Source organism: Stenella coeruleoalba, assembly GCF_951394435.1.
Source record: "Stenella coeruleoalba genome assembly, chromosome: 11".
NCBI classification, from domain to species: domain Eukaryota; kingdom Metazoa; phylum Chordata; class Mammalia; order Artiodactyla; family Delphinidae; genus Stenella; species Stenella coeruleoalba.
Window position 1 is genome coordinate 58,652,303 of NC_137157.1, and position 12,336 is coordinate 58,664,638.

Consider the following 12,336-nt stretch of genomic DNA (forward strand, 5'->3'; position numbering starts at 1 on the left):
GACCTAGGGTAGGGCCGACCCCCTGCTCGCAGCTCATGGCTCAGCTCTGCTTCCCGGATCCCAGTGCCCCCAGTACCAGCTCCCCGCTCTTCGTCCTTGGTGTGAAGGCGAAAGTAACTCCAGGCTCTCCACCAGTTCTTCCTCGTTCCTCCCACCAGGCCTTGTGTTCCTCGTGTCCCCATATTTCTCTTCCTCTGCGTCTTGGCACCTTTCTTCTGTTCAAAAGTTTTCTGTAAATTTTCTCTTTTTTCTTTCTTCTTCTTTTTCTTTTTTCTTTTTTTTTTTTTTTATAAATTAATTTGCTTTCAGTTCCATCTGTGGATGCCTTCTGTGTTCTCTTACCTGTGGCTGTTAGGCGGGGCGGGGGGGGCGGTGGGGAATCAGGCTGTGCGCAGCACTCCTGGAGTCTTCCGCAGTGGCGATCGGTGGGGCTGCAGAGGCACTGGGCCTCTCTCCCAAACAGGCCAAGGGCAGCACAGCTGTCCAGACTGTACGACTGGTGCAGGGACTGGGCAGAGGCTCTCTCTCACCTGCCCTCAAAATAGCCATTTAAGACTTGGAAGGACATCCTCACATCCCAGAGATTTTGTCTATTTATCCTTTCAGAAGTGGTGGCTTCATATCTTCCCTTATTAGGCGGGGAGAAGGCAGGCATCTCAGCTACTTGTTACTGTTGGCCCCTAGCCCTGCTGAAGTGAGACAGGCTCAGGCAGTGCTAATATGGCCTGGCTTTCGTGCCAATAAACACTCCCCGGGCTCCCCGACAAAAGGCCTTCAGTGCTGGGGAGGGCTAGGAGAGGACTCAGCACCATATGGGATGGCACAAGGGTGGCCAGCGTTGGTGCTACAGGGATTTATGGCTTTCCTAATCCCCAAGGGGTAGCCTTTGTAGCATCAATAACTAAGGCCAGCATTTCTTAAATCAGGCAAAGATGGTTCCTAGAGGCCCTTTGCCGGCCGGCTTTCCCCAGCCTCTGGTCCATTGACCCCAGACTGTCCTCCCCTTCACCCTGCTCAGGAAGGAAAGCAGAACCGCATGTAGGGCAGAGAGCAAGTTTATTTGGTGAATGCTGAAGGCAAACATCATCCAAGAGAGACAATCTGGGAAAACTACTGTGACAAGAGCACCTAGGAGGCCTCCGGGGCTACATACACAGTCTCCCACAGGGAAGGCGTGGTTTCCGTGCACACTGGGAACGTCCTCAGCCATTCAGCACCATGCGGACGAGCTCTGTGGAAAGGAGAGGGGGTGATCCAGGGAGCAGGGCCAAGGGGAGGGGTCCACCAGGGGCCAGGAGACCACAAGACCACAAAGGTAGCCTAAGAAGGAATGTGCCCACAGCAACCAACCTTGGGGTCAGTTTGCAGAGGGGCCACCTTGAGTCTGACCAGTCCTCTCAGCCCCCAGTTCCCCTCCCACCAGCTGTTATTTCCCCACCCCACCCTGAGCAGCAAGAACACAGCAGAGGCAGAAGAGTTCTCAACTACACCTACAGCTACTGTCAGCCATTGGCGGGAGGAGAAGACAGAGTTTTGGGTTAGGGTACCTCCGAGCTGCCCAGCAGAAGGACGGGAAAGAGACTTCAGCTACAGTAGCACAGTGGGACAGGCAACCCACCCCCCGCTGCCAGCTGCCCGTGCTCCCGGGCTAAAGGATGACCATGAAGCAAGACTGGGATAGGCTGGTGTGAGTTCCCAGACACCAGCGCCCTAAGAAGCAAAACCTCAGCCCATTCTAGGAGAGAAGGAGGTACCACACCCCCAGGCTGTCTTCCTCTTTGAGGAACCCCTCCCCTCCCCAGTCAGCTCCATGCAGACACATGCCAGGAGGAAGTCAGATGGTAGTAGGGGAAGGGCAGGGGCTAGAGAGCAAAGGCTGGGAAGAAAAACACTGGGGAGGTCAACTAGAGAAGAGGGGCTGGGAGGAGCCGTACCCGCCCCATGGGCCCGTCACCCCGACAGGATATGCCTCACAAACGCTGCAGGAAGGAAGAGACATTAATGGTGAAGACAAGACACAGACATGGGGTGAAGGGGTCAGGCGGCGAGGGATTAGACATCCATTTATTTTACTTCCCATCCCTTTCCCACCCTTCATGCCACATAAGCCCTTCCTTTCCTGTCATACCCCCCTGGCCTCCCACTCCTGGGCTGGGCTGGGCTGGGCCCTGCCCCTTGCCTGTTGGCACTTTTTGGAGCCTGAATCCAGGGACAGGGAAAGCCCCAAATGCTGCACTTGACCTGCCCTGTATGGCTGCTTCCTCCGTGAGACCCCAGTTAGTCCCTCACCTTCATAGTTGATACAACCATTGCTGTCCTCATGCCCCGCCACCAGCATCTCTACTTCTTCCTCTGTCATCTTCTCACCTGCAGAGGGGAAGAAAGAATGAGCGTTCTGGAATTGGGTGACACGTGAGGTCTGTCAGGTGGCACCTCAGCTCAAGAAGGAAGGGCAGAGCCTTACCCAGTGTGACGAGAACATGCCGGATCTCAGCACCCATGACCGTGCCGTTCCCTTCCTTGTCAAACACCCGAAGGCCTTCAACGTAGTCCTCGTAGGTGCCCTGGTCCTTGTTCTTGGCCACAGTCTGCAGCATGGGCAGGAAGTGCTCGAAGTCCAGCACCTTCACGTTCATCTCTGCCATAAAGGAGGTGGAAGCAAAGTCACATGCATCCTCAGGACTGGGGATTATGTGGTTCCCACTCAAGGCAGGAGAAATCTTATCTGGGATTTGCTAGACAAGAGCTGCTTGAGTTCAGGGCCTAAGAAGACAAAGCGAAGCCATCAGCTAAGGACTGCAGACCCACTACCACACTGCAGAGTTATTCTTAAGGACCCTCACCATCACTCTTGGGGTTCCCCAGGACCTTGAGCACCTCGGCGTTGGTGGGGTTCTGGCCCAGGGCCCTCATCACGTCCCCACACTGGCTGTACAGGATCTTGCCATCCCCTGTTCGGTCAAACAGCTGGAAGGCCTCCTTGAACTCTGAGGATTCAGATAAACATCAGCACTGGGCACGTGGGGGTTGACCCAAACCCTCCCTTACGGCCCCTGCGGCCCATTCCACTTTGATCATGCTGAGGAAACCAGATATTTATACCGCTGTGCACCCAAACCCTCTAAGTGATCCAGCGTCCCTTCCTCCGACTCAGGTGTCCCACATAAATACCCGGCCTTCCTCCCCTTGGCAGAGGTACCAGCCATTTACATACCCTCCGCCTGCAGCAGCCTGCCCAGCCTCCTCACCTCACTACTCAGGGCAGGGATTTGCCACCGCCCTGTCTGGGCCCTGTCCTTATAAGGAAGTGGGAGCAGCAGCCTGGGACTGGGGTCATCCCAGCCTGCCACTTCCCACCCCTCCAGTACAGAGACCTTTCAGAGAGTACAGCTACAAAGAAGTATCCTCAGCAAACTCCCCTGTTCCATTTTCACAAAGTAACAGGTCACTGCTGTCTACAGCCTTCACGATTCCAAGCTGGGGGAGGGGGAAAGTTATCACAGGAGGAGAAAAGAGGCAGAAGTAGCTAACTAAGGAACAGGGGAGCACAGGCAGCTTAATACACAGTCCCCAAGCCCCACACACAACAGGCATTAGTGACCAAGTTGTTTCACATGCCCACACCACCTAAAACTCACCCAGTGCTTGGGGCTCAGATCTAGAGTACAAGGGAAGGGAGGAAGAAAGAGTGAGAAAAGAAAATGGAAGATCCAGAAGGAGGGAGAAGGGAATCCACGAAGTACTCCCCTGGGGGTGCTGAAGAGAAGACAGGTGGCTGGAGGGTGCTAGAGGGAGTGTCCTTCTCCCTAAGCATGACCTCAATAGGGGTCAGATTACCTACCTGCGGTCTGGTCCTCGGTGAAGTCACACTGCTCAGAGAAGAGGGGAGCGGTCAGCATCTTAACTCCAATCCCCCAAGCTTCTATCCCCGTCCCAAGAACTCTGAACCACAAACTCCCGTTCCATGCTGGGGACCCGCTTCCCAGCAGGACAGGATCCCCGACACTCCAACCCCACCTCCAACCTTTAAGGCCCTCAGGTTCCTTTACCCCCTACCTTTTGCCTTCTCCCCGCCCCCTATCCCCGGCTTCCCGCCTCTCGCCCCAAATCCCGCTCATCTTCCCAGCGCTGGGCCCCACCATCTTGACTGCTCAGCTCTGCGGGACCTTTTCCTGCAGTAATGGCTCCGGTTCCGGGCCCAACCCTAGTCTTAGTACGTCCCAATTACGTCACCCCCAGCCGACCCAGCCAATAGGAATCCTGGCCCGGGTTTATGCAGATGACGCTGCTATATTAGTAATGAGGTGGGCGGGACCCACTGCTGTTCATTTCTCCTGAGCAGCCCTAACTGGGGCACAGAAACTGCAGAAGAGGGTGGAATGGGGCGCGAGGAATCTGCTCCTCCGAGAAGCAAGAAAGTCAGAGGTTGTCGGATTGGGGAGGGGTGGGGGGAGAAGAGAGCCCTCCCTTTCCTTCCTTCCCTCCCCCACCTATAAAGAAAGCAAGAGTCGGAGACCAAGGGAGGAACCGTCTCTTTATTTTGAAACAATAGCCTCCTGGTGGCAGGAACTTGCTTTCGCCTGCGGGGGCGGGAGGGGGGAAGTATCCGACCCCGCTGCACCTGTGGAAAAAGATGAACGTTGCCAAATCCTGGCGCTCTCGCGCAGCAGGACATGCAGACGTACTTCCCTGCTTTTGCACCCTGGCTGAGGGAAGGGAAGGAGGCTTGCCTCTCAAGGCGAAGTGGGAGGGCCCTACCTGTGGAGCTCAGACGCTTAGGATGTGCTTCAGGAAGGCTGCAGAGAGAGGAGGCAAGAGGGGCTGCAGAAGCTGGCCTGATGATAATCCACCTGACTTTAGATAATATGGGTCCCAGGATGCCTCACCCACATACCTCGAACTTCCTGCCTCCCCGCTTCCCCTGTCCCTTCTGCTCCTCTGGCCCCTCACCTTCATAGTTGATGCAGCCGTTGCTGTCCTCATGTCCTGCCAGAACTGCCTCCACCTCCTCTTCAGTCATCTTCTCTCCTGAGCCCCAGACACGGCGTTTTAGCCCCTGCCTTCCCTCCCTCATCAACCTAGGCCTCTTTCTTCTGAGTGGTACCTCCTCTTCTTCCACCCTGGAGACTTGCCCACAGCAACAGTCCCCCAAGAGAATCCTCTCCCTGTAATGAGCATGCCTTGAACGTGTCCCTGAATCTTGCTTTCCGTTTCACCTCAGTTACACCCGGTGAAAGTTTTGACAGATAAGGAAACTGAATTCCAGAGGATTAAGAGACATACCATATCATAGAGTACGACCATCTCTTCCAAAACCGAAACTCAAATCTCCCACCTCATCCCCTTTCCTCTGCCCTTTGGGAGGCATCTGCAGCCCACACACTTTAGCCTCCACAGGAGTAAGACCTTCAGACTGTCCCCAAGGCTCTGACCTTCTCAGTCTCCTGCCCATGATCTGCAGGAAAGTAATCCCTCCCTGGCTCTGCCTACTTAGCCAAGCTTCTCCTTAGTTCACCCCCTTCTCTCAGCCCCACAGGAGTTCTGGTGCCTGCCTCACCCAGGGTGGTGAGGACATGTCTGAGCTCTGCTCCCATGACTTTGCCATTCGCCTCTTTGTCAAACACCCGAAGCCCCTCCAGGTAGTCCTGGTATGTGCCTTGGTCCCGGCTCTTGGCCACTGCCTGGAGCATGGGCAGGAAAGTCTCAAAGTCCACACGCCGGGACTTCAGCTCTGGAGATCAGAGAAGTGAAGGAGAGGTCACTGTAGTGTCACCCAGGACCCAGCTCCCATACCCACCATGAAGGGTTTTATCCCTTCAACATTCACGGTGCTTTTCTGCCCCTGCGTCTGACAGTTTCTAAAGTCCTGGGACCCACCTCAGCATTTTTTGTCACCTTACCAACATTCCTCGGTTCCACCACCAAACTGAAAACCCGCATCGTCCCAGAGGTCCCCTCACCATCACTCTTGGGGTTCCCCAGGACCTTGAGCACCTCGGCGTTGGTAGGGTTCTGGCCCAGGGCCCTCATCACATCCCCACACTGGCTGTACTGGATCTTTCCATCCCCTACTCGGTCAAACAGCTCGAAGGCCTCCTTGAACTCTGAAGTATAAGGAGGGGTCAGTGTTGACAAGGGGTCCCATCACCACCAGGAGAAAGGAGATTCAGAAACTATGTGCTTGAGCTGAGCAGAACGGGGAACACAAAGAGTACTAGTGTGGGAGTTTTCAAGGTCAGGAATGGAGTTAGGGGAATAGAAGGAGGATCTGAAGAGGGACTTGGGATGGACAGTGGGCTCAGGGGCTTCGCCTCACCCTCCAGCTGGTCCTTGTTAAACTCGATCTGTGGAAGAAAAGAGCAGGTGAGGAGAGATGACAGGGCTCATTCAATTCCTCTCCAACACTCCTCCCGACCAACTGGCAGCCACTTCTGGGGAGGGGCCCAAAGGGACCAGGCTGGGAGCCCAGCCACCTCAGTCCCATTCCCAGCTCCAGACCTTGGGAGAATCCCAAGAGGAGGAATTATTGGGGGGAGGGTTTCCAGGGAACGGGGTTAATCCCATGCCACCTGTTCCCCTCCCTCTACTGCCCTGAGCCCTGCATCCCTCACATAACTGGGGGCTGAACAAAAGCTAAATTTACCCCTGGCCCCCAGCTGTGATTGTCTAACAAGTCTGTCCTCTTCAGCCTTTCCTCCTGGGGTTCAGAGCTGTGGCCTTTAGTGTTGAATAGTCAGCCAGGCACAGGCAGCAGCTCCCTCCCTTCACCTTGAAACTGTCCTCAGAACCCAGATGTTCCCCATCTTACAGACCCTGCCTCCAGCAGGAGGGTCGGTGAGAAGGTGGGGGGGTGTGGGTGTGTACATACACACACGTGACAACAAAGACAACAGCAGAGTCATGAGCCTGGATGCTTCCAAATGGGGTACTAAGAGAAAGCGCCACTGTTATCCAGTGCTTACCGATTCCCTACCTTCTAGATACCCCTAGTCCCCTAGGCTGTATCCCACCCTTGTACCACCCCCTCCAAACTCTTTTCTCATTTTCCAGGGACTCACCACCACTTTGGAGAGATCGATGGGGGGCTCCTGGGTTTTCCCAGGGGTTGGAAGGACAGCTGGCACTGGTGCTGGCACTGGCTCAGCCTTGGTCTTGGCTGGAGGGGCCCCTGCTGCTGGCTTGGCAGCAGGCTTGGGGATAGAGGGTCCTGCTGGTTTCTTCACGGGAACATCCTTCTTGGGAGGCATGATGTCCGGTGGCCAAAGGACAGTGTGCTGATGGGGGCACCCATCTCTGTTTAAATAGCCAGGGAGTCTGGGATGTCAAGGGGCGGGGGCAGGGGCAGGGAGCCAGTTGGCTGTGGGGAGGGTGAGATAGAGGAGAGATATGACGGCCTGCCCTCACTCCCCTGGCCTCCTACAGTTCAGGACTCCTGCCCCAAGGTCTTCTCCCTTCTGTCCACCCCGACCCAAATGCTGACCAGAACAATGGCCGCTTTGGGGGGGAGGGGGAGGAGGAGGAGGCCAGAGACTGCCCCGAATGGGGGAGTTAACCTCCAGGGTGAGGATAGGATGCTTGCCAGTGACAAACACTGAAATAGGGGTGAGGCAAAGAAGGGCATCCAGGCATTTCAGGCCCCCAACCGCCTGACTCAGAATAGCCCTTTTTCCTAGCAGCTTTAGACTCCTGAAGGCTGAGGCAGGGATGGGGGCCTTGTGAACTGGGATTGTTCAAGTGGAATCTGGGAGTAGTGAAAGGAGAAGGAAACAACCAGCCCTTCCATTTCCCTCTTACCATGGATGAGGAGCAGGGTAGTTGGCCCCACAGCCTAATAATCCTTAATACCTCAAGTCCCTAACCCCCTCCCTCCCAGCCCAGAACTGGAACTTTGCACAATATAGAGAAAGAATAGCAACAGAAGAGTGTGACCCCCACCCCCCGCATTGTACCCTGTGTCCAGTGTTGTTTTAGAGGTGGGGATGAAGGCAAGGATCAAGGAACGAACCTTGTCCACAAGCTTATGGTCATTCAAGTCAGACAAAGGTAGGGTGCCTGCTGAACCTGCAGGGACTCCGTGGTGGCACCTGGGGGGAAGGGCAGGCTCTGAGAGGCAAAGGGCCTAATTTCTAAAATCTCTAATCCAAAAGGATGCGAGAGGTCCCCTGGGCTCCATGAGTACTCACACCCAACCGGAGGGATAATAAAACCCTGACTCAGTAGCCAGGTTACAAACCTTGCTGGGGGCGCTGGGGAAGGGTGAAAGTCGATGGGGGGAGTACGGAAGAGGGGATGGGTTGCTGGTTACTTTTGTTCTGGGGGTAAAGAAGGAGACGATTTAGATAGCATTCTGAGGAAGATAGTAGTGATACCTCTTAGGCCCTGGGATTCAGAGAGTTGATGCTGGGTCTCCCACTCGCAAATAAAGAATTTGAATGTCATTACTGCAAATTGTCTCATTTTAGGAAAGTCAGAATCATTCCTCCAGCCGGGAGTACATCACACACACCCCTAAGCCTTAAATAAAGGAAAGAGTCCCTCCCCAGCGCCCCAAAACTCACCCTGCGGGGTCCAGGTAAGGGGCGGAGGCGGGGCGCAGGGCATCCGCGGGCCCTGAAGGGTTAATTCCCGTGGCCTCTGAGCATGCCGGGAGTCGTAGTCCTCGCGCGCCCGCGGGCTCACGGGAAACGCCGCCCTACATAGCAGGGCGGACGCCGGCTCAGTGACTTCCGGCCCGCGGCGGCGGTTGGTGACTCACGGTCGTTGGGAAGTGATTCTTGTCCCGGAACCGAAAGGCAGTGAGCACTTTACAATCCTCTTCCCTGACCCTAAAACCGCGCGCGGTCCCTCAGGATATCTCCCTTGCTCAGGCCTGCGTTACGCGTTTAGTGTGGGCGGGGATATTTTCCTGAATCCACTGGTGAGAACGCAGAACGTGGGGAAAGGCTGCAGTGGCAGCCGGCCGGATGGAGGTCAAATAGTAGGAAGCGTTTACTGCCCGGGGCAGAGTGGTGCGGTCTCTAGCTTCCTCTTGCGGTTTGGTAGAAAGAGAACAGAAGCTGTTGAGTAGCCGTGTGACTTGGAACAGTGACTTGGAACAGTGACTTGGAACAGTTTTTGATATGAACTGGTAGTTGAAGTAAGTGTTAAATTTTGGAATTGAACCGGGTCACCTGCCCAGTCTCTAAGTTGAGATTTCTCCATTCTGCGCCGCGTATGCGCCAGCCACTTTGTCGGTTCCTCACAGGTCTCCTTGAAGTGGAGGACTGGGTTCTCCAGCCCGTGACTAAGACATCTCTTCCCAGCATTGGACATCTCTTTTCCGGAGATTGTTTGTTTTTTAGATCTGTTTTTTTTTTTTAATTGAGGTATAGTTGTACAATATTACAGAAGTTTCAGGTGTACAACAGTGATTCACAATTTTTAAAGGTTATACTCCATTTATAGTTATTATAAATATTGGTGATATTCCCTCTGTTGTACATCCCCCAGATGTTCATCAAAGGTCTCATCTGTGTCGGGAGGGAACCAGCCCAGGCAGGCCCAACTTCACTTGCTGAATCAGTAAATGCCCTGGCGGCATACCTTGCTGGACATTGGGGCTTGCATGGGCCTGCAGGCAGTGGGTCAGAGTAGAAAACCCTCGGGAGGTCAGAAAGGTGAGGCATAAGTTAACTTTATGGGCAGTGCAGAAGTGATGTATGCTGGTTGGGGAAAGCTTGGAAGAACAGAAATGGGTTGTATAATATGGTTGGTTACAAGACTGGGTGAGGGCATAACAGATGCCTTTTAGTGTCTTTCATCACTTACACAGAAGTTGATTTCGAAGATGTGTTTTATCTGATCTTTTTACTCCTCCTTTCCTTTATGGCTGCCTTTTGGCAGTTTGCCAAGTAGAAGTAGTTATGGCATCATGACTTCTAGCTTTGTAAAAAATATATTTATTTATTTTGGCTGCACCACCTCTTAGTTGTGGCATCGTTGTTTGTTTTTGTTTTTTTTGGCTGCGTTGGGTCTTTGTTACTGCATGCGGCCTTTCTCTAGTTGCAGCGAGCAGGGGTTACTCTTCCTGGCGGTGTGCAGGCTTCTAATTGTGGTGGCTTCTCCTTGTGGAGCATGGGCTCTAGGCTCGTGGGCTTCAGTAGTTGTGGCACGCAGGTTCAGTAGTTGTGGCGCACAGGCTTAGTTGCTCTGCGGCATGTGGGATCTTCCCGGACCAGGGCTCCAACCCATGTCCCCTGCTTTGGCAGGCGGATTCTTAACCACTGCACCACCAGGGAAGTCCTGTCTTTTTGATAATAGTCATTCTAACAGGTATGAGGTGATACCTCATTGTGGTTTTGATTTGCATTTCCCCGATGATTAGTGATGTTGAGCACCTTTTCATGTACCTATTGGCCATCTGTATGTCTTCTTTGGAAAAATGTCTATTCAGATCTTATGTCCATTTTTTTAAACAGGTTATTTGTGCTTTTTTGCTTTTGAGTTGTTTGAGTTCTTTATATATTTTGGATATCAGTCTCTTATCAGATAAGTGATTTGCAAATATTTTCTCCCATTCAGTAGGTTGTTTCTTTTGCTATACAGAAATTTTTTAGTTTGATGTAGTCCCACTTGTTTATTTTTGCTTTTGTTGCCTTTGTGTTGTGTGTCAGATTGGTTTTTAGTTCTTTAGGGCAGTCTTACCTTTACATTTCAGTAGTACCTTTCTAGTGCAATGCTCCACAAATGTTTTCTGAATTCCTGCCGAAGATTAGAAAATTGACAGGTAGGGGGACTGCTACTGGAGAGAAAGCTTACTAATTTCACCCAGAAATGACAATTGGTAATCTGATAGTGAGGGAAGAGACAGGAAAAATCTGTAAAAGTAGGCAAAATTTTGCCCATCATTTGGCAAAGATTTTTAAAATTGTAATATCCAAAAGAGAATATAGGAAAACATTTTTGTGTAATGCTGGTGGGAGTAGAGAATTCATATAATTTCCTTAGAATGTAGTTTGGAAGACTGTACTAAAAATCGTTAGGGGACTTCTGTGTGCCACAACTACTGAGCCTGCGGTCTAGAGCCCACGAGCCACAACTGCTGAGCCCGCATGCCACAACTGCTGAAGCCCACACACCTAGAGCCTGTGCTCCGCAACAAGGGAAGCCACTGCAATGAGAAGCCTGACCAGTGCAACTAAGAGTAGCCCCTGCTTGACGCAACTAGAGAAAGCCCGCGCGCAGCAACAAAGACCCAATGTAGCCAAAAATAAAAAAAAATAAAAATTAAAAAAAATAAAAGTCGTTAGGGAATTCCCTGGTGGTCCAGTGGTTAGGACTCTGCACTTTCAGTGCTGAGGGCCTGGGTTCAGTCCCTGGTTGGGGAACTAAGATCCCACAAGCCACGTGGCGTGGCCAAAAAAAAAAAATTATTAAAGTACATAAGTTGACCCACCAATTATACTTATCCTAAGGAAATCATTTGAGATGTGTATACTTTTGTGTTCCCACAGTGAATAGCAAAGCAGAACTACCTTCATTTCTGACAATAGAGAATCAGTTAAACTATGGGGCAATCATTCTAAGGAACTGTACACATTGTGACCATTATAAATTATATTTTCAAGGAATATTTAATGAAGTGTAAAAATGCTTATGTGTTAAGTGAAAAAAGCAGGTTATAATATAACTCTAATTTATAAAATATGTATCTCTGTTATCATGTTAGCTTTTCTTCCTTGTGTTAGCGACCTCAGGCCTTAAAGAAAGCTTTGCAGCTCCAGGCGCCACATCTTCCCACTAATGACCCAAGCAGAAAGGAAGGGAGCAGTGAGGGCTCTCTTCTGTTGGCGCTCCATCCCCAGGTGTATTCCTCTTACATCTTATTGACCAGAGCTGGATCATAGAGCCACTCGGAGTTGCAGTGGAGGCTGGGAAAGTGAGTATCCAGCAAAGAGGATTGTGATTAATCCCTTGGGGCTGGCACACTGCCATGCCACTAAGAATGCTCTGGGGTTCTGTAGGTAGGGAAGAGGGGCAAATGGCGGGTAGACAAATGTGTTGCCACACCCAGTTAACTACAGCATGTTGTTTGGGCCAATAAAGCCACATTCCAAGAGGGCAGTATTTGTAAACATCAGTGACAGTGTACCCATATGCCATCATCTCTGCCTTTCTCTGGAAGAGGTGCCAGTGTCAAAGACCAGCTGTTTGAGAAATAACAAATTAGCATTTGTTTAATTCCTGTGATTAATGACCCTTAGTTTACTTCATCTTTGTGTAAGAGCAACAGTGTACTGAATTGTGTCTCATCTTGTATTTAATACGTAGATCAGTACTTCTTCTCTTATGTATCCT

General features: G+C 52.0%; 2 protein-coding genes across 7 annotated transcripts; both read right to left on the reverse strand.

The window, feature by feature from the left end:
• Positions 1-1,039: 1,039 nt before the first annotated feature.
• Positions 1,040-4,253, reverse strand: MYL6 (myosin light chain 6). 3 transcript variants are annotated; one of them, XM_079935880.1, is made up of 7 exons: positions 4,140-4,253; positions 3,842-3,869; positions 2,844-2,987; positions 2,465-2,638; positions 2,290-2,367; positions 1,935-1,979; positions 1,040-1,231 (listed from the first exon to the last, which is right to left on the reverse strand). In XM_079935880.1, the coding sequence occupies exons 1-6, from the start codon at positions 4,140-4,142 to the stop codon at positions 1,951-1,953; spliced, it is 456 nt and encodes a 151-aa protein (XP_079792006.1). In that variant the 5' UTR covers positions 4,143-4,253; the 3' UTR covers positions 1,040-1,231; positions 1,935-1,950. The 3 variants fall into 3 exon arrangements, with proteins under 3 accessions (XP_079792006.1, XP_079792005.1, XP_079792004.1); XM_079935879.1 differs by lacking the exon at positions 1,935-1,979; XM_079935878.1 differs by lacking the exons at positions 1,935-1,979; positions 4,140-4,253 and having other exon boundaries at positions 3,842-3,914.
• A 261-nt stretch (positions 4,254-4,514) lies between these two features.
• On the reverse strand, positions 4,515-8,622 carry MYL6B (myosin light chain 6B). 4 transcript variants are annotated; one of them, XM_079935871.1, is made up of 7 exons: positions 7,059-7,293; positions 6,317-6,344; positions 5,961-6,104; positions 5,558-5,731; positions 4,951-5,028; positions 4,759-4,796; positions 4,515-4,621 (listed from the first exon to the last, which is right to left on the reverse strand). In XM_079935871.1, the coding sequence occupies exons 1-6, from the start codon at positions 7,245-7,247 to the stop codon at positions 4,768-4,770; spliced, it is 642 nt and encodes a 213-aa protein (XP_079791997.1). In that variant the 5' UTR covers positions 7,248-7,293; the 3' UTR covers positions 4,515-4,621; positions 4,759-4,767. The 4 variants fall into 4 exon arrangements, with proteins under 4 accessions (XP_079791997.1, XP_079791998.1, XP_079791999.1 ...); XM_079935872.1 differs by lacking the exon at positions 4,759-4,796 and adding an exon at positions 8,559-8,622 and having other exon boundaries at positions 4,521-4,621; XM_079935873.1 differs by lacking the exon at positions 4,759-4,796 and having other exon boundaries at positions 4,521-4,621; positions 7,059-7,360.
• Between the last annotated feature and the right edge of the window lie 3,714 nt (positions 8,623-12,336).

Excerpts from the sequence above, each read along its gene's own strand:
- MYL6 (XM_079935878.1), bottom strand. The coding sequence starts at position 3,899 with ATGCTGACCGCTCCCCTCTTCTCTGAGCAGTGTGACTTCACCGAGGAC. Across the intron at positions 2,988-3,841 it reads CACCGAGGACCAGACCGCAG|AGTTCAAGGAGGCCTTCCAG; the intron begins GTAGGTAATCTG and ends CTGAATCCTCAG. Across the intron at positions 2,639-2,843 it reads GGGGAACCCCAAGAGTGATG|AGATGAACGTGAAGGTGCTG; the intron begins GTGAGGGTCCTT and ends CCTTTATGGCAG.
- MYL6B (XM_079935872.1), bottom strand. The coding sequence starts at position 7,247 with ATGCCTCCCAAGAAGGATGTTCCCGTGAAGAAACCAGCAGGACCCTCT. Across the intron at positions 5,029-5,557 it reads ACATGTCCTCACCACCCTGG|GAGAGAAGATGACTGAAGAG; the intron begins GTGAGGCAGGCA and ends TCTGGGGCTCAG. Across the intron at positions 4,622-4,950 it reads CGGCTGCATCAACTATGAAG|GTGCAGCGGGGTCGGATACT; the intron begins GTGAGGGGCCAG and ends CTTTTTCCACAG.